The following is a 20,368-nucleotide window of genomic DNA, read 5'->3' as shown; positions in this document are numbered from 1 at the left end:
TTAATGCTTCACATCGGTTTAAAATGATATCCTGCTTAGGGGTTGAAACAAACCCTTTGAACTATCTTTGCCAAGTCTTCAAATACTTCAAATGTCTCACCTAATACCACTACAAAGAACGAACACTCCAAGTTCAGGTTATATGCCTCAAAATATTGCTGAAAGTCTACTCGGTGAGTTCCTATCAACAACTCAACACCAGGATTTGAGGTTGAAGTGAAGTTTGTAGGTCCGTCCCATCCAGTTAGATCCGGTTCCGACCAGCTAACACTGGTACTGTTCAAGCCAGGACTCGCTATTACCGAATGATTTGCTGGGCAAACGAATTCCACAGCTGAGAAAACAAAACAAAATAATTATTTACAAGTGCCAACAGACATATCTCCTTTGTACAATTGATATACGACTTACTGATTGAGGACTGCAATATTAGAGGGCCCACAATTTTACCCAAGCCGATGAAACTTACCAAAAGCATAATGGAGTCATTGAGATCTGTTTTGCAAACCAAATCCAAAGAATCTGTACACTGGACACAAACCTTTAACCGTCACAGTAAAAGTGCAACCGTTCTTATTCCCAGACGCATCTTCAGCCTTGTATGTAATCGTGGAAACTCCGACTGAAAAGGTTCCAATTCCAGCTTGGTTGCAGTCACTGGCTGTGGCTGCTGAGCAACTGAACGTCACATCCACTTCACGAGCAGAGTTGTCAGAGGCCATTGGAGGTGTCCACCTGTGATGTACCTGATTGGCCGATGAGCTGACAGGGATGATGACGTCAGCTGGACAGTCATCAAGCTGAGGAGGCTCGTTGTCTAGAATGGTATAAATATATTGACCGTAATTAGTAGCCAGTTTGTCTTATATCAGTTCTGTATCTTATGTTCAGCATGACAATACTGTTTATACCAATCTGTCACTCAGTTAATGCTAAACATCGGTTTAATATGACATCCCGCCTAGGTGTTGAAACAAACTCTTTGAACTATCTTTGCCAAGTCTTCAAATACTTCAAATGTCTCACCTAATACCACTACAAAGAACGAACACTCCAAGTTCAGGTTATATGCCTCAAAATATTGCTGAAAGTCTACTCGGTGAGTTCCTATCAACAACTCAACACCAGGATTTGAGCTTGAAGTGAAGTTTGTAGGTCCGTCCCATCCAGTTAAATCCGGTTCCGACCAGCCCACACTGGTACTTTTCAAGCCAGGACTTGCTAATGCCGAGACATTTGCTGGGCACACGAGTTTCACAGCTGAGAAAGAAGACCGAATATTAATGACTCAGTACCTGGAGAGTTATCTATTACAAGATTGTAGGCTTTGCATGGTGGATTGTCGATATAATTTCGGATTGTGGTAACACCATGTGGTAATAACAACTGTCGCTTAGTAGATTTAGTTCTTGTAAGAACCGTCCTGCTTAGTTCTGAACAGAACTTGTCATGCTTATTATCTACTTTCGCTAAGAAGGTTGAAAAGGCGGTGGGACTTCCCGCAATTATCTTCACTAAGGCTGAGTGAGTTAAGTTTGGTCTGAACGTTTTGACTAGCCTGCTCTAGTCGTCGTCAGGGGACTATCTAGTGTTTGTTCACTTGTAGAGGGTTATTTATTGTTTGTTCACTTGTAGAACAAAGCTTTATTCTTATTTAAAACTTACACGACAAACTATACATGTAGTTGGATGCTGCCTTCTTAGAGGACCCTACAACAAAGGAACATAACATGTCTACCCATGCCTGTCCTAACGGATAACAGCACTGACCTCTTAGATATTTTAAGTTCTTGAGTTCTACACAGCGAACAAATGCAAAAAGAGGAGCCTGAATGGGACACTTGCCTGTAACCGTCACAGTAAACGTGCAAACATCCTCATTTCCAGATGCATCTTCCGCTCTGTACATCATCGTAAATTCTCCAACTGAAAAGGTACCGTTGCCAGCTCGATCGCAGTCACTGGCTGTGGCTGCTAAGCAACTGAACGTCACATCCACTTGACGACCAGAGTTGTCAGAGGCCATTGGAGGAGTCCACCTGTGACGCACCTGATTGGCCGATGAGCTGACTGGGATGGTGACGACAGCTGGACATTCATAAAGCTTTGGAGGTTCATTATCTACAATGGTACAAATGTATTAACTTATAAACTTTAATTACAAGTCAGTTTGTCCTATTACGGTGTGGTATTTTATGTCCAGTTTAAACCCTCTGTTAGGCTGGTCCCGGTAGCTGAGGAGGAAGCCTCTAGTTCTCTTTGCACCTGACTGACTGTCTCACTTACTGACTGTAGTTTGCACTAGAGTTACCATGTATAAACGCAAATGAATGGGCTGTGGCCTATTTGGTAGGCTACATGCAGGAAAAGACTTCCACTGAATAGCCATTCTGAATGGTTGAATATAGTTTTTTGCGCTCTAGAAACTTAAGGCTTGCCTTGCCTTCCTATATAATATTGTTAAGATTAAATTTACTGTTTCAAAGCACATGCATGTTTCCTAGATTTTGTTTATGTTTCCTAAGTCCATTGCCGCATCAAACTCAAAGTAAAAAGTAAAATATAAGAGTGATTATTTGGTTCACGAAACAGTAGTATTTTTACCTTCGACAATGACGAAGAAATCGCATTCGATCGCGGTGCCCTCAACCCGGTAGACAACAGGAGTTGATCCTATACTGAAGAACTCTCCAGGGTGGTTCTCGGACAGCAACCGAATTGGTGTCCCTCCATCATCACGGAAGTATAAAACACCACTACCACTGTCATCGTCATCATTGACGTCGTCATCATCAGACCCAATAAAGTAGTAGTCTCCTGATGAGACGTGATTAAGATGCGCACGCATCGCACTGGTGTCCTGCCCATGAGGTGAACTGAAGATCACTTGGGGATGAGCCCATGAAACAGAGGTGGTATTACTTCCAGGGTCAGTGGCAGCTGTGATGTTGGCTGGACAGCGAAGTTCAACCCCTGTACAGTTATAGAGATACTATTAAACAATAACATGGGTATAGTTTACCTGATATTTCATTCATGACAGTCTATATGAAAACTCAAAGTGCTACATGGTTGTCATCGTGGAAGTCCACATTGTGGAAGTGAACTTTGACACAATGTGATGATAAATCCCTTTTGTGAGATTCGGTGGTTCTAAGCCCAACCTAAACGTTTTTCTGTTTGTCGACAGGGGCCTAATAGATTCCAAGATATTAAAGAACGACCTTGGAACGTTCTTTAAATGTGAACAATTGAAAAGATGCCACGATAGAGGTTCTGATGGCATGGGGTGAAATGGGTTGCTCTGGATTGGATGGGGTGTGGTTGGTCCGGGTAGTTTGGATCGGTTGGGTCGTTTAAGGATTAGGTAGGTGGGTTGCTTTGTTGGGGCGAGTTGGGTGGGGTTGCTGGGATGTGATAATTGACTTGGTAGGGTGGGGCTGGCTGAGGGTTAGCTGGGCTGAGGTCGGATTAGATGGAATCGGGATGGGCTGGGGTAATGGTACAAGGCTGGTACATATAGATAAACTCACATAAAGTATAGGTCAGTGTTGTCGTGTAGAAGACGCTGCAAGACAGCTAATGTTTTACAAAATAAATGTATGCTGTTGAAATTTTCTAACATGAAACTAACCTGTCACTGTCACGGTGAAGTCACAATGTGCTGAGTTTCCTTCATTGTCAGTCACAATGTATGTTACCATGGAAACCTCGCCAGTTTGGAACATGTTACCAGGCTGATGGCTGCAATTCCATAGCAACGGTAAGCTTGGGTCTGATGCATTTAATTCTGGCCATGACACAGGAATCGACTCAATGTCCATAGCAACCAGGCGAGTGATGTTTCCAGGGCAACCGGTGGTGAATGTAGGCGGATTTGAGTCTGAGGGGCCAATAAATTATCATAAGCTACATTTGTTTTAAACCGTTTTCAAAACGAACCAAAGCCTACAGGAATGCATAGCGCTTGAAATACAATCCAAACATTAAGCCTGAAATTTACCTTTCTTTCGAGGTTAATCAATTTCCCTCGACAATGAAAACTGCTAACAAAAACATGGAAAACGAAAACTAGAAATGTGTTGTTTTTGGACAAACACTAGCTGTTTCGGCTGTTTGAAATGACTCTGTGACGTGTGATAAAAAAATGACGATGTCACCTAAAATTGGATCGATAACCCATGTGACGTACATGACATAATCACGATTACTTCAGCATCATACGTTACAACCAAATCCGACCAGTAGTTCTATAGATGTAAACCTTAGAAAAACGCCCCTTTAATTTAATGTCACATGACATATAACGACGTCATCGGGCGTCACTTGAATATTCATGTGAAGCATCCCGGTCTAAGAACCTTACGGTTTAGAAAGTTTTAGAAAAACAGTTTAAGAAAAAAAAATCCAAGCAATAGTTCTATAGATACAGACTTTAGAATAATGAAGTTTGAAATGAGTCACATGACATGTGATGACGTAATGATGACGTCACTTTAATTACATGAAAACAATATCCCGGTATAAAAACATAACAATTTACAACCAAATCAAACGTATAGTTCATTAGGTATAGGCCGTCGAAATCTGCCCCTTTAGTGAGACGTCACATGACGTGTATCGACGTCAACATGACGTCACTTCAATTTACGTGTGTTACATTCCGGTCTTAGTGCCTATCAACTTACCAACTTACAAAAATATCCGACTTGGTGTTTGTACACTTGTAGAGGGTTATTTATTGTTTGTACACTTGTAGAACAAAGCTTTATTCTTATTTAAAACTTACACGACAAACTATACACGTAGTTGGATGCTGCCTTCTTAGAGGACCCTACAACAAAGGAACATAACATGTCTACCCATGCCTGTCCTAACGGATAACAGCACTGACCTCTTAGATATTTTAAGTTTTTGAGTTCTACACAGCGAACAAATGCAAAAAGAGGAGCCTGAATGGGACACTTACCTGTAACCGTCACAGTAAACGTGCAAACATCCTCATTTCCAGATGCATCTTCCGCTCTGTACATCATCGTAAATTCTCCAACTGAAAAGGTACCGTTGCCAGCTCGATCGCAGTCACCGGCTGTGGCTGCTAAGCAACTGAACGTCACATCCACTTGACGACCAGAGTTGTCAGAGGCCATTGGAGGAGTCCACCTGTGACGCACCTGATTGACCGATGAGCTGACTGGGATGGTGACGTCAGCTGGACATTCATAAAGCTTTGGAGGTTCATTATCTACAATGGTACAAATGTATTAACTTATAAACTTTAATAACAAGTCAGTTTGTCCTATTACGGTGTGGTATTTTATGTCCAGTTTAAACCCTCTGTTAGGCTGGTCCCGGTAGCTGAGGAGGAAGCCTCTAGTTCTCTTTGCACCTGACTGACTGTCTCACTTACTGACTGTAACTTGCAACTAAGACTTGTCCGAGTCTCCCCTTGCTCCAAAAGTTTGCACTAGAGTTACCATGTATAAACGCAAATGAATGGGCTGTGGCCTATTTGGTAGGCTACATGCAGGAAAAGACTTCCACTGAATGGCCATTCTGAATGGTTGAATATAGTTTTTTTTTTGCGCTCTAGAAACTTTAGGCTTGCCGTGCCTTCCTATATAATATTGTTAAGACTAGATTTACTGTTTCAAAGCACTTGCATGTTTCCTAGATTTTGTTTATGTTTCCTAAGTCCATTGCTGCATCAAACTCAAAGTAAAAAGTAAAATATAAGAATGATTATTTGGTTCACGAAACAGTAGTATTTTTACCTTCGACAATGACGACGAAATCGCATTCGATCTCGGTGCCCTCAACCCGGTAGAAAACAGGAGTTGATCCTATACTGAAGAACTCTCCAGGGTGGTTCTCGGACAGCAACCGAATTGGTGTCCCTCCATCATCACGGAAGTATAAAACACCACTACCACTGTCATCGTCATCATTGACGTCGTCATCATCAGAGCCAATAAAGTAGTAGTCTCCTGATGAGACGTGATCAAGATGCGCACGCATCGCACTGGTGTCCTGCCCATGAGGTGAACTGAAGATCACTTGGGGCTGAGCCCATGAAACAGAGGTGGTATTACTTCCAGGGTCAGTAGCAGCTGTGATGTTGGCTGGACAGCGAAGTTCAACCCCTGTACAGTTAGAGAGATACTATTAAACAATAACATGGATATAGTTTACCTGATATTTCATTCATGACAGTCTATATGAAAACTAAAAGTGCTACATGGTTGTCGTCGTGGATCGGAAGTCCACATTGTGGAAGTGAACTTTGACACAATGTGATGATAAATCCCTTTTGTGAGATCCGTGTGGTTCTAAGCCCAACCTAAACGTTTTTCTGTTTGTCGACAGGGGCCTAATAGATTCCAAGATATTAAGGAACGACTTGGAAACGTTCTTTAAATGTGAAAAATTGAGAGATGCCACGATAGATGTTCTGATGGCATGGGGTGGGATGGGTTGCTCTGGATTGGATGGGGTGTGGTTGGTCCGGGTAGTTTGGTTCGGTTGGGTCGTTTGAGGATTAGGAAGGTGGGTTGCTTTGTTGGGGCGAGTTGGGTGGGGTTGCTGGGATGTGATAATTGGTTTGGTAGGGTGGCGCTGGTTGAGGGTTAGCTGGGCTGAGGTCGGATTGGATGGAATCGGGATGGGCTGGGGTAATGGTACAAGCCTGGTACATATAGATAAACTCACATAAAGTATAGGTCAGTGTTGTCGTGTAGAAGACGCTACAAGACAACTAATGTTTTACAAAATAAATGTATGCTGTTAAAATTTTCTAACACGAAACTAACCTGTCACTGTCACGGTGAAGTCACAATGTGCTGAGTTTCCTTCATTGTCAGTCACAATGTATGTTACCATGGAAACCTCGCCAGTTTGGAACATGTGACCAGGCTGATGGCTGGAGTTCCATAGCAACGGTAAGCTTGGGTCTGATGCATTCAATTCTGGCCATGACACAGGAATCGACTCAATGTCCATAGCAACCAGGCGAGTGATGTTGCCAGGGCAACCGGTGGTGAATGTAGGCGGATTTGAGTCTGCTGAGGGGTCAATAAATTATCATAAACTACATTTGTTTTAAACCGTTTTCAATACGAACACAAAGCCTACAGGAAAGCATAGCGCTTGAAATACAATCATAACAATTAAGCCTGAATTTCACCTTCTTTCGAGGTTAATCGATTTCCCTCGACAATGAAAGCTGCCAACAAAAACAAGGAAATGAAAACTAGAAATGTGTTGTTTTTGGACAAACACTAGCTGTTTCGGCTGTTTGAAATGACTCTGTGACTTGTGATAACAAAATGACGATGTCACCTAAAATTGGATCGATAACCCATGTGACGTACATGACATCATTATGATTACTTCAGGATCATACGTTACAACCAAATCCGACCAGTAGTTCTATAGATATGGAACTTAGAAAAACGCCCCTTTAATTTAATGTCACATGACATATAACGACGTCATCAGGCGTCATTTGAATATTCATGTGAAGCATCCCGGTCTAAGAACCTAACGGTTTAGAAAGTTTTAGAAAAACAGTTAAGAAAAAAAATCCAAGCAATAGTTCTATAGATACAGACTTTAGAATAATGAAGTTTGAAATGAGTCACATGACATGTGATGACGTAATGATGACGTCACTTTAGTTACATGTAAACAATATCCCGGTATAGAAACAAAACAATTTATAACCAAATCAAACCTATAGTTCATTAGGCATAGGCCGTCGAAATCTGCCCCTTTAGTGAGACGTCACATGACATGTAATGACGTCACTTCAATTTACTTGTGTTACATTCCGGTCTTAGTGCCTATCAACTTACCAACTTACAAAAATATCCGACTTGGAATTCTATACACACAGGCCTTGGAAATATGCCCCTTAATGTGACGTTACATGACATGTGATTACGTAATGATGACATCACTCCAATTGTCGACAATAACACGTTACTCTCTTACTATTTACCTACAAATTCTCGACCCAATCTGGCTTGTGTTTCAAAAGGCTTTAAAAACGCACCTTTTATGTGACGTAACTTGATACCTGATTACGTCATGATTACGAAAATCCTTTGGGACCATCTGCAGGTGGTGGTATATTTTTGTACCAAGTCTGTGGTCGATTACATTTTAGAAAAGCACCAAAGGGTGGAAGAAAACGTGTACAAAAGCTGTGGAGAACAAATGCACTTTAAATGTCACATTATTTGACAGCTGATGACACCATCGTGACAAACAGTTTCTAGGATCATCTGTGGTAGGTGGTCTAGGTATGCGCCAAGTCTGAAGTCGATCGGATTTACAAAAGTGGCAAAGTAAACGTGGTGGACGAAAAAGTGTACAAACCATCATGAAGAAAAAAACTCTGAAAAGGGAGGAAAAAAAAGGAAAATATAGCAAAGTGTTTGGGGACAAACACCAGCTGTTTTGGCTGCTTTTAATGACTCTGCCACGTGATAAATCTAAAGTTCATCTATAACACACCCCCGTTTACGTACTTACAAATAGTTCTTGGGATATATAGGTTTCAGACAAATAAACCTTTGATGTGACGTTACATGACTTGTTATGACGTCATCATGGCGCAACCTTTTTCTCTATAAAACCTCCCTCTCTATATACATACACATTTTCGACCATATTTGACTCGTAAGATCTGATCGAATCGTTGATTTTGATAGTCCCCGCGGGGGTTAACGAACTCGTGCTGGGTATAAATCTAACCAGGCCTTTTATACCGATTGAGTTTGACTGACGTAGGCCACGGTGTAATCGCTGTTACGCCCCAAACCCTCGGTTGGGTCTGCCAAACCAAAGCCCATTTTAGTTTCATCCATCATATTAGTACGATACTGACTGTGCTCGAGGTGCACTCTCTAAATTCCAAAGAGTGAAATCAAGGACAAGACGTTTAAAAGAGAAAATCATTCTCATTTTAGATTGAAAAATCTGAAAAAAAATAGAAGCACCTCAGTCGAAGCTCGAGTGAAAACGTGATATTTACGATTGAAGGAATTTAACTCTAAAACGTCTAGTCCCTAGTTTCCGACTGTGTGTGTGAATCTTCACTGGAATGGAGTGAATTTTCACTCTTCAGAATTTAGAGAATAGGGGTGTCGTATAATAATCTTTTACGGGTACGGGCACGTAAGATGTATTCCAGTAATAGGCCGAAGGATTTATTTGATCGATGCCAAACAATAGACAGGTGTCGACGAATGATCTGTGATTTTTGTTCTTGTTGTCTAGCCCTCCGACGCAGACGGCCCATTGACTAACACACTTACAGTAAGGGGTCCCTCCGGGGACCCAGACATTTAACGCCTTGGTTTGAGGCTACACAACACTGTATCTATATGTATACAATCTCGACATGTCTGTAGACTATAAATAAGGAGGTCATTGACAGGAAACAGATGTTGTATACATAGTCTGTGGTCAAGTCGTGCACTTGGCTACCCGCAAGTGACTTTGTTTTGTGCACGTGTATATGGGCAGCCCAGGTTGTCAGGCTCAGATATGCCTCACCCGGGGTCACACACTAAAGGTGACTGCATATATCCGTAGTGGGTGCCTCTGGCTAGGATTAGATGGAAGATCACCAGAATTTGTTTGAAAAGGGCTAGTTTCTGCGTCGGAGGGCTAGAGAGTTAAAAGTGTCGTCTCCCGGTATAGGAGCGGCCAGGTCGTACAGGATCTTTCTGACCGTAAAATACAAATGAAAGCTAAAGATGGCCCAAATGTACTTGTTGCCCGCGTTTAAAAGATCGAAGATAACACCACACCCCGTAGTAGCGCAGTATACCGCGATATTTATCTGATTTTGATAGAATGATATTGGATGCGATTTCCAACGATCTACATCCGCGTTGGTCTTGATGCGAGGTAGTTTGTAGTCCGAGGTCATGTCGGGAAACGAGGTTAAAAACCCGTTGGTATTGTTTACCACAATCTCGAGTTCACTGGTTTTAGTGCTGTCTAATCTTTTTTTCTGGCGCAGAGGTCACAGCATGATGCGCTTGATTCGTTTGGATACATCCGTAGCAATTTCCAATTGTTTCATCTTATTCGCATGCAAATGACTCATCATTTAGTCTCTGTTTTAATATAAAAATACCCAAAAGTAAATGCATTCGTTTCACTTGTTTCAAAACGAGCAGGCGTTTAAATTAGAAGACGTCGTAGAGAATCTAAACCGTCAAAAATCTGTACGCGTAAAAAAGGTCATGTTGAACGCCGGATATTTGAATATTATTTTCAGACCCACTTAGATTGATTGGCAGACGGCAGATGTAGAAGGGAGACCCGCTAAAACTTCTGCTGACGTTGGAAACCCCGTTGAGAGATCCGTTGAGTTTGATTGACATGTACAATTTAGAACAAATAGAGATTTTATCGAGCGACTGGTACCCGAGACACCCAAGGACAGTTATAAACAATCTAATAGTAGCGTACGAAAGAGATATAGAACGGAATATGCTTTACATTCGCTCAACGAAGAAAGAAAACAAATAGATAATCAACTAGTAACTTTATCCGAAAACAATATAGGAGGCTCACAAAAACACTAATCAACGTACAACTGAATTCGCTTCGAATTTGTCATCGAAGTTTTATTTGAAAAAAAAGAAAAAATAACTTGATCATTCAAGGTAAAAAATATAGTGTTGAATATATTGAAGGTATAATAAGTGAACCTCAGAGGGAAGTACTTAGAGATGCGGGGGGGGGGGGGGGCAACACTGAGAGGAAGTCTTATCGTGTCAGGTGATGATTTAGATTTTATTTCTCCGTGTCATTTACCACCGTTACCACCCGGAGTCATCGGTTCGGTCACCGTACAACCAGGATGATACAACTTCGATTTCATTTTGAATTCTCTACCGGGAGTGAGTTTTCGAGTAAATCGAGAATCCAAAAAGGTGACGTTAGGCGTACAAAAAAAGTCTCCGGTTTCTGGTATGGAGCTTGCCCAAAAAGTAGTGCGGCGACGCGGTTTTTTTTTTTTTACCTGACATTTTTGCTTCAAATGTCGGCTGATGACTGCAAATGGTGCCCGACTAAACTTAGTGCAAATATATGGGAGTCCAGAGAGGTTACATAAAGCTTATTCTCGACCATAACCCAATCTAAAAACACGTTAAAATTGTGCACTAGCAGGATTCCAGTCAAACCAGTGAGTTTGGCGGTTTAGAGACATCATCTTTCATTGAAAAAAAAAAATTCATTTTGCCGACGCGCATGGCTACGGCGACGCGCGCGCATACCAGAAGCCGGAGACTTTTTTTTGGCCTTAGTGGTAAGCGGCGTTAATCTCAAATTGCGTTTCAACAGAGAAGTCTCTCAATTATTCAATTTACCCAAGGCAATACTAATACCTAATTTTAAGTGGTGCATACGGGATCTTACCACGCTAATCAATTTGCACTGTGTTTATTCACTGCCAACAGTTGAGTTCTAGCGAAACATTCCACGACGATCGACCGTCAGACATCGTAAAAATCGCCTCCGTTTTTTCGCGCGAATCTGACCCAAGTAGAGCTGGTGGTTTCAAAATACTGAAAAACGGTATAATCGACAAACTGAGATTTAGAAATCGTTTCATTTTAAAATCGCTATAAATTAAGAAAAAAACATGAGTCTAGCTAATAAGCCGATGATTGCTATTTATTCTGAGCTTCGAGAGATGTACTGCTGTTAAATAGCAACGAAGAAACAAAGGTGTACAGAGTTAAAAAGATCGAAGAGATTTGATCTCAAATCTTAAAAGAGAGAAACCACCGAGGGCGCACTTATGAAAATAAAAGAAAGTAATCGACAAGATCAAGTACGTATGATTGGGAGTTGAAGCAGGTCTGTCAGTATCCCGGCTATCTTGGGTATCATAATTATCACATGTGGGGTGCTGTGGTCCAATGGTTACGGTGTTTGACTCGTGTGTCGTGGTACGTGGGTTCGAATCCTGACCGTGGGGACATTGTGCTTGTGCTCTTGAGCAAGGCACTTTACCAATATTGCTTCGTCCTTTGGATGGGACGTAAAGCCGTAGGTCCCGTGTTTGATGCAATGCATGTTAAATAACCTATGACCCAGTAACACTTTTCGCTAAGAGAGGGGTTTGCACCGGTGTTTCTGGCAGTGGTTGCTATATGCGCTGCAGCACCTTGTAAACCCTTATAAAGTGCTACATAAAAGGTCTCATATTTCTCATGAATTTTATTTTCCTTTCTTTGATAACAGACATAAATACCAGCGCCTTGAGGACCTTATTGTTGGTAGATACGTGCGCTATATAAGACTCCGGTAGTAATATCAGCTCTCGTTGGATTGACGTTGGAAGGACAACCCCATTAGAATATTAGCAGACTCTAAACTCAGCACGATTGAAGAATACGTGTCTCGGGCCATCAACGACGGAGATATAACGCACGAAGAGTTTTTATTGATTACAAGTGAGCTCAAACATTTTAAAGAGCTCAAAAAGGGGTCAAAGACTAGCACAAAGCTAAAAAAAACAATGAGTGAGTCGGACTTCGAGAAAGAAAAAAAAAACACGGTTAAATAAACAGTTGACAAAAGAGAAATATCTCTTATTCAAGTTCGGATTCCCAGTGAATAAATGTTATCAGTAAGGCCCACCTAGTTATAGCGTTAGCGTAGGGATCGGCGTGCTTTTTTAAAGCTTTTATAAAATTGATTTTGGGTCACTTCAAATAAATCTCTGACACGTTCTTTATCAAATCCAACTAAGTTGCAATAATACGCCGCTATTAAAGATCCCTACCTTTTCAGAGGTTGGGAGCAACTTTTTTCCCCGCGTGTTGCAAGGTCGCAAGCTGCGTGTCCAGGTTAGCCCAACACGTTTAAGGTCGCGCCTGGTGGGGCAAATCTAGACTCGTCGCCCGGGGCCATTTTTCACAATTTGTAGAGACGCTAGCTGCGTGTCCAGACTTGCCACTCTTTTTTTACTATTTGGTCAGGACCCCCCTTTCCTACTACTCAAGTTTTTTCCCGATTGCACAAAGTAAGTGAGTTTGACCAAGTTTTTCAACAAAAGATAACATTCAAGTGGATGGTACGTTGATACAACAATTTATAATTGGACAGTTCACGTTCAAAGATTTTAGTCTCCTTAAAGCCGTTGATTGTCTTTTTTTCTGGATCCTTGTTGTTTTCGCATTTCAATTTAACTGATTTTCCACAACTGTTCCCAATTATTTGAACTAATGAACAATTTCGACATCTGCATTGTCAATTTCAACCGGTTCCTTTATGGCTCGTCCTCCGAAAATGAAATATAATCTCTTTGGTTTTCTGTACATTTATAATCAGATGATTTCTGTCGCACCACTCGACAAATTAATTTATATCATACCAATACATGTACTCCGCCTCAGAATTATTGGTGATCAGCCCAGGTGAGGCGGTGTCATCAGCATGTTTTGTCGTGACAGATGATATATTTTCAGGACAAAAGTCACTAGTGTACAAAGAAAACAATAAAGTTGATAAGACACAAACCTAACCCCTTGTGATCTGCCAGTGAGCCAACATTACTTACCAAAGTTGGTATGCGGCGTGGTAGTCACCGCAGCATAACAAAGGTTGAAATAATCCGCACAGCAGTCGTCGAGCACCATACACAGATTATCGCAAACGCACGATCCATGATAGCCGGAATCACACCCACTCAAACAGGAGCCTGCATGGAAATTAAAAAAAAAAATATTATCACTACAAAAGTGTTTTTGGACAAACAGCAGCTGTTTCGGCTGTTTGAAATGACTCTGTAAACTGACACTAGATGACGTGAAGATAACTATTTTATTTTTATTTACTTTAAATCTTTAGACATTACAATCTAAAATGTAAGCAGGGGCTGTCACGGAATGAACAAAAGTACAAAAACTGTCATCAAATGATGTGCTCATTCGTACCCCTGATTACAATTAAGGTAAAATTACAAAGGTTCGGATAAAAATCGATATTGATAACTGAAATGAAAAAAAAGACAAGACCCCCTCCACACCAAAAAGAACAAACGCCACAAAACAATGGCCACCCTCAGAACTGTATAAACAGGACAAAAGACAATTGGAATTTCCATCCAAATAAAAAGGTCCGAAAAAATAGGCTTATGAAAAGGGCTAAAACAAGCTGAGAAAAGGGGTTAAAAAGGCAGATAAAAATTGCAAAACCCTGCAAAACGGGCCCAATTTTACAACAATTATACAAATTACACACCAAACCAGGACTTAAGTCAATTGGAATCCCAACCAGGCAAAAAGGGCAGATAAAAGGAGCTGATAAAAAGGGCTGAACAAATATCTGATAAAAATGACAACATCCTACAACACGGGCCACAACAATTAAAAATTGCTTAAACTCTTCAACAACCGAGCTCTGAATACTTTAAAAGACCCTTCCATAACGTAAATGTGTGTACCAAGTCTGAGGTCGATTGGATTTGAGAAAGTGCCGAAGTGTATGGGTGGAAGAAAAACGAGTACAAAACTTATGGAGAGTCTGAAAAAAAAAATGCCTGCTGAATTCCCCATCCACTGTGATTGCACTGATCAATAGGCTTCACTTCCAGTACATACAACATCATCAAGGAGTATCGTTGCGAAGTGGTGGTGTGAGTCTATCACAGGAGGTAAGTATTCAAGCTGTCGACAGACTACATTTGACAGGTTTATGCTCCACGTGTCGTGACATACAATACCCCAATTGGCCTTGATAGTAATCTTCCACTCTCCTCTGAGCCTTTAGTCAAGTCCCACGCGCCTATACCCGGACCATCCGGACACGTAACGCACCCCGGATGCTGGCACGTAAAAAAGACTAGCACGAGCGGCGAAGCCGCGAGGGCCTTTACTATCTCGTGGAACTAATCACTTATTCATTTATTCACGTAATATAAATCAAGCAGTATAAACCAATCATCTAACGGTGGTTTGCGGTTACCAGCAACAGCACGCGCGCCATGGCGCGCTGGCTGTCTGGCGCCAGACGACGGCTGATTTACGTTAGTAATTCTGCAGTTCATTGGTCAATTCACAACGGGTAATGCATTATGCATGTCTACCAAATCGGTAGACAAATGTAAGGAAAAACATAAGCGTTCTCCGCGAGATGGTAAAGGCCCTCGCGGCTTCGCTTGCTCGTGCTAGTCGTTTTACGTGTCAGCATCCGGGGTGCGTCACGTGTCAGGGTAAGCGCGTGGGACTTGACTAAAGGCGACTCTCCCCTCAGAGGGAACACGTACTACCGTCTATAGGCTTGTATACAAGTCTCACTGGGACTGAAATGGATAAACGGTTAAAATCGAGCTTTCTTTCTTAATTGATTATTTGTTTAACTTATTCGTCATTTGGAAAGTCTGAGCCACATATTCAGAGAGAAATATTAGGGAGCTGTTGAGGTTGCTAACCATCCCCTCCAAATGCCAAAAATATATATACAAAAACAATTCCTTCATTCAGTCAATATCGGAATATTCAGTCAATTTCGGCAGGACCAAATGGGATTCAGTCTTCAATTTGATTGTAAATGGAAATTTACTTACCCAAAACAGCCACTTGGAACTTGCATCCGAAGGCAACAAAAGCGAGGATGACAAACGCCGCAGAGAAAGATCTCCCCGACCTTTTGTTGAACATGGCGTCCATGACAACTTGTTCTAACTCTGTATAAATTTTCCAATGTCACACTCACTTATTTTCCTTGTGTCTTTTTCATTGAAAACATGTACCAACATTGCTCCGTGCAAGATGGAAAATGAGGAAGCAATTTCAGTACGGCTTATATATACATTCCGCATAGTCAATGTCTCAACCCGTGCAGCTACGTTTGGTTTGATGAAAGTCAAAGTCAAAGTTGACTTTGCAATGTTGTTTACCCATCTGAGAGTGTAAGTAGGCCTAATTGACATGAAACATATCCAACTTTCCCCAATTTCCTTGTTGGCCGAGCTGACATTGTAATGTTTGCTATGACTGTTTGAAGAAGGAAATAGAAATATATTTCCTGATTGACAGGATACGTAGACCGTCTCTGAAGAATTGGCAAGACTGCTCGAGGAATAAACAAAATATATCACTTCAATAGCGGCCACTGAAAGAGTTATAGGGCTACACAATGAACTTTTCATGAAAGATACTTTCCGCTGATATCAATCTATATTTGGCTTGTTGGAAAACAACTGAGCAACCTATTATCTTACATTATCGCTATTTCTAAACTTCATGCTATTTCGTCACAGTAATGGTGAATGTCAATTTTGGGACTCATACTGTTTCGAGTTCTGGAAATATATTGGTACATATTGTTTACTCAATTGTTGAATGGCATAAACAACGTTATTCGTGAGCTTTTGACCTCCGACCTCATAAACTATTGACCTAAAAAATGAATGAAAGTATTGGTGGGGTAAGGGGTATTTCTTCCCATCCCCAGTATTTTGTAAAGACTGCCCTTTCCATCGAAATGCCTTTTTTTCCAGCGCTTAACCCCCCCCCATATTTTTAAGAGTGTCCTTCTTTTGTTTACAAGTGCCCTTTTGCAAAAAAGTCGTGCCCTTTTCGTGCCAGCAGCCTCTACGAGTGCCGTTTTTGTTAAATTTTGCGCATTTATCGCCCTGTAAAGCGCCATATAATTATTGTCCGTTAGTGTGCATACTTGTCGGTTTTAAACAGCACCCCCATCGACTAATGGAACCAGCTCCCCCTGCCATTATTTGATTTTAAGAATGCCAATTTGTCCGGAGAAATAAAAAAATGTGTCTTTATTTCAACATGGATGTGCAAGTGCCCTTTTCAAGAAATTGTTGCCCCTCCCCCAAATAAATATGACCTTGCTACGCCCCTGATTCTTGGTGTCTTCTGTATTCTTAACAGCTACGACACCTTGGCCTTAAAGCTGTACCCATGCATATCAATATTTGCATTAGCATACAATCTCACACCTGCTAAAAGTGGTCATGGAATACCTCTTTGAAAGGCTTAACGGCGTTGGCTTCTTAGGCCAAATGGGACAGCAACATTCATGGCCAAGTTTCAAGTATGAACACACAAAATATGCTGGACAAAGCACGTGTACATATATGTGCTTATTATTTTTTTCTCTCATGATGATAAAAACGAGAAGAAGTTCCTATCACAAGATCCTAGATCCGGGTTTGATGCGTCGATCCCGGATCAACAGTGCTCATCTCAACTTGGCAATCGATTTGAAATCAAAACAAACACAGCATGAAAGGCAATTTGTTTTAAAGTTTGCTTGTTTGTTAATTTTGCTCAGCGAAAGAAGTCACCGGTCACAATTTCGCGCGACGTGTATTGCTAATTACACGTACTCGACTGGTTCCAATCTGATTTGTATTTAGCACGCAAAGTGAAATTTCAGCAAGCAAGATTTCAATTTAGATATGAATGCAGTAACAAAAAAATGAAGATGTCACTTTCTGCCCATGTTTATTGCGACTAATGTTCTTAAATTAATACAGAGGAAAAGTGGGCTTTTTTTATTGCTCTTTTTTGGGGGGAGGAGGTTATTTGGCGATGTGATGACTCATTCTCATTGAAACATGATCTCACATTAACTCAACCTCTAAAGTTAGTCAACAATCAAAACAAAAATGCACAACATTGCTGCTTTTATTTTAAGACTTGGGGCAAGCACAATGCAAGCCTATTTCAGTTGCAACTTTCACGTAAGAACAGAATTTCCGTGTATTCATGTTGGGGATCAGGGAGCATATAGCCATGAATAGGTCAACCTTCATGTAAACTCACGTGCTTTGGGCTGACGTTGCTGATTGGCTGCGAAAGTGAATGCACAGTTCTTGTAAATGCTATGAGCATTGTTCTCCTGACCCCTGGGTCTTGAAAGCGCGTTCACGGAAATACTTGTACGAGAATAAACGCTGTTGTTAATGCTATTAATAACTGGAAGTTCAAGAGTGTATCGACATATCCGATCAACCCTTAGCGGAGAGGCAGATTTCCTGGAGATGCCTGACACAACTTATCACACAACAGTTTAACTGAGCAAAGTGATGTTCCTTCCTCGTGACTGGTTGCATTGTTCTACAAAAGGTCTCATTTTTATTCACTGACTGACTGTGATGTGTGGCTTAGCCCGGTTGTAGGTTGGTAAAGAGAGCCCTACAGTGCTGCCAAAATAATAGGCTTAGGCCTACCCCGTAAACGGTCGAATCCGTACTCGCAAAAAAACGGGTTACTTGTAGCGATGGAAGGGGGGGGGGCTGAGAGGGGGAATGGAGGGTATGACATGCATGTAATCAGTGTACTTCCTAGGTGCGTTCATTCGCTCGCTGCACCGGCATATTTTTGTTTTGAGGGGAGGGGGGATTTGGTACCATCCATCTCGCAAAGCTACTCTATGGTGTTTAATTAATACTGAACTTGTTCCCGATAAACGTTTGCATATAATATATCTCAAACCTGACCATCTCACAAGCTGACAACAAAGAAATGTGCCTAGGAGGACACACGTCTGCAATGGGCACATTATTAGTGAATCAAACATTGGGTTCAGGATGTCTGTTTCTGACTGTCTACAAACGACTGAACGGAAATTGTTTGTGTATTTCAAATTTTGTTATGTGTAGCATTCTTACTTCAAGTAGCGGATCTGGACCGGGAATGCAACTACTTCCCTTTTCTATTAAACTGGGCCAAAATGTATTCTCAATTGCCTTTGAATGCAGGAGAAAGCATCGCAGATTTCAACATTTTCCGGAGCGGGGGGGGGGGGGGAGGAATGCCTAGCGCGGCATGCCTAGCGCGGCATTCCTTTTGCACAACTTTAATTCCCCCCCCCCCATATCAACAACCCCCGTTTCCAGACAGTTAGATCCGCCCCGGTAATTCGCAAGACCACACTTTAATATTAGACAATCATCTTCTTTTAATATTTTTTTCAAAACTGTTTTTTTTTTAACCAACATGCAGTTTTACAAATTCACTAGATTGGAGGTATATACACCACTCATAAGTTTCCCCATACCCAAACACAAACAAACAAATCACCCGGTGAGTCGACATTTGTCAATTTGGATGGCACAGAACAAGTAAAGATGTTTGTTGTTCGTACCTAATCTCCTTTCAAACGTAGTTTCTCTTTGAAAAAATAACCAAACAAAACCCCCGACAACACTTTTAAAATATACAAATTGCTCCAATATTCGGAAATCATAAATTATAGGCCTATATATCAAATGTGGTGAACCATTACAGCTTATATACAACCGGCAAAAAAAGCAAACAAAGTTATTATAATTACGTTCATTTTATTATTTGAATTATCTAGTTGAGGGATTCGTGTTGGCTCAGCATTGGGTTAACATTGTGGCTATCAACTTGCCTACAGTCGGTTTGTCTTAAAAATATATATCGCTGTAATACAATGCTTTATTTATGTCAGCTGTAGCGATCACTAACAGTTTGCAAAAATATCGGTTATGCTAAATATTTGATACTCGGTTCTTATAATTATTCGATTCTCCATAAAATATTTTCTCTCGATCCTGCATATTATTGAAGTGGTTTCTGATTACAAATTTTGCCTTGGGAAAAATACGACTCTGTTTTTTCCTTCACTGATTTTAAAAGACTTCATGTCGAATAATGTATTTTTTTCCGAATGTTTTACTAACTATCATTTTGGAACACTAACTGATTTGTTGTCTATAATTTATAACCTATAATTCCTTGCAGCATATTCATATATGCACAACTTAAAACATGCATAACATTTGATAAAATTTGCTACAAATCGGCTCAAGTTTGCTACAAAAATGGCTACAACTGGCTACAAAACAGTTTACAGAATGACCAAGCGTGGATTGGGGGGGGGGGGGGAGGGGGCAAAACCCCCCAACCCACCCCTTAGCTCCGTCAATTTTGGTTTTCCACAGAAATTCATGAAAAAAACAAAATGCTCCGTACCCAACCTTTTTTTGGGCAAGTACATGTAATAGTGCCCGCCTTGGACAAAATATGTACATAGCCAGCTTGTTAGGGGGTATATGTACATTTTTCCGTGATATAGTGTTATCAATCGTCGGATTTGAACAGCGCACCCATTGAAAGTATGATACGAGCCCCCCCCCCCCCCCCCCCCCCATTTTGATTTAACGGAGGCAAAGTATAAGGAGAAAAAAACGTGTTTGTATTTCAGATTTTTTTTGCCGATGAAACCCCAACCTCTGCGAAAATGAAATACCACAGGCTAAAGTTCAGTGATTAACATAGAATAACGCTGAAGGAGCTTAAACACTTTAAATTTTTGCTTCACTGTAATCCTGATA

General features: G+C 41.1%; 1 protein-coding gene across 1 annotated transcript; it reads right to left on the bottom strand.

The window, feature by feature from the left end:
• Positions 1-35: 35 nt before the first annotated feature.
• On the bottom strand, positions 36-15,704 carry LOC119725112 (hyalin-like). The gene is made up of 10 exons (XM_038196474.1): positions 15,602-15,704; positions 13,595-13,735; positions 6,810-7,061; positions 5,775-6,143; positions 4,970-5,245; positions 2,605-2,973; positions 1,846-2,121; positions 1,027-1,260; positions 542-817; positions 36-334 (listed from the first exon to the last, which is right to left on the bottom strand). The coding sequence occupies exons 1-10, from the start codon at positions 15,702-15,704 to the stop codon at positions 36-38; spliced, it is 2,595 nt and encodes an 864-aa protein (XP_038052402.1).
• Positions 15,705-20,368: the final 4,664 nt, after the last annotated feature.

The sequence above is a fragment of the Patiria miniata genome, unplaced genomic scaffold, assembly GCF_015706575.1.
Source record: "Patiria miniata isolate m_02_andy unplaced genomic scaffold, ASM1570657v1 HiC_scaffold_18, whole genome shotgun sequence".
NCBI classification, from domain to species: domain Eukaryota; kingdom Metazoa; phylum Echinodermata; class Asteroidea; order Valvatida; family Asterinidae; genus Patiria; species Patiria miniata.
Note: the sequence above shows the minus strand (reverse complement) of the source record. Positions and strands in the feature narration are given on the sequence as shown.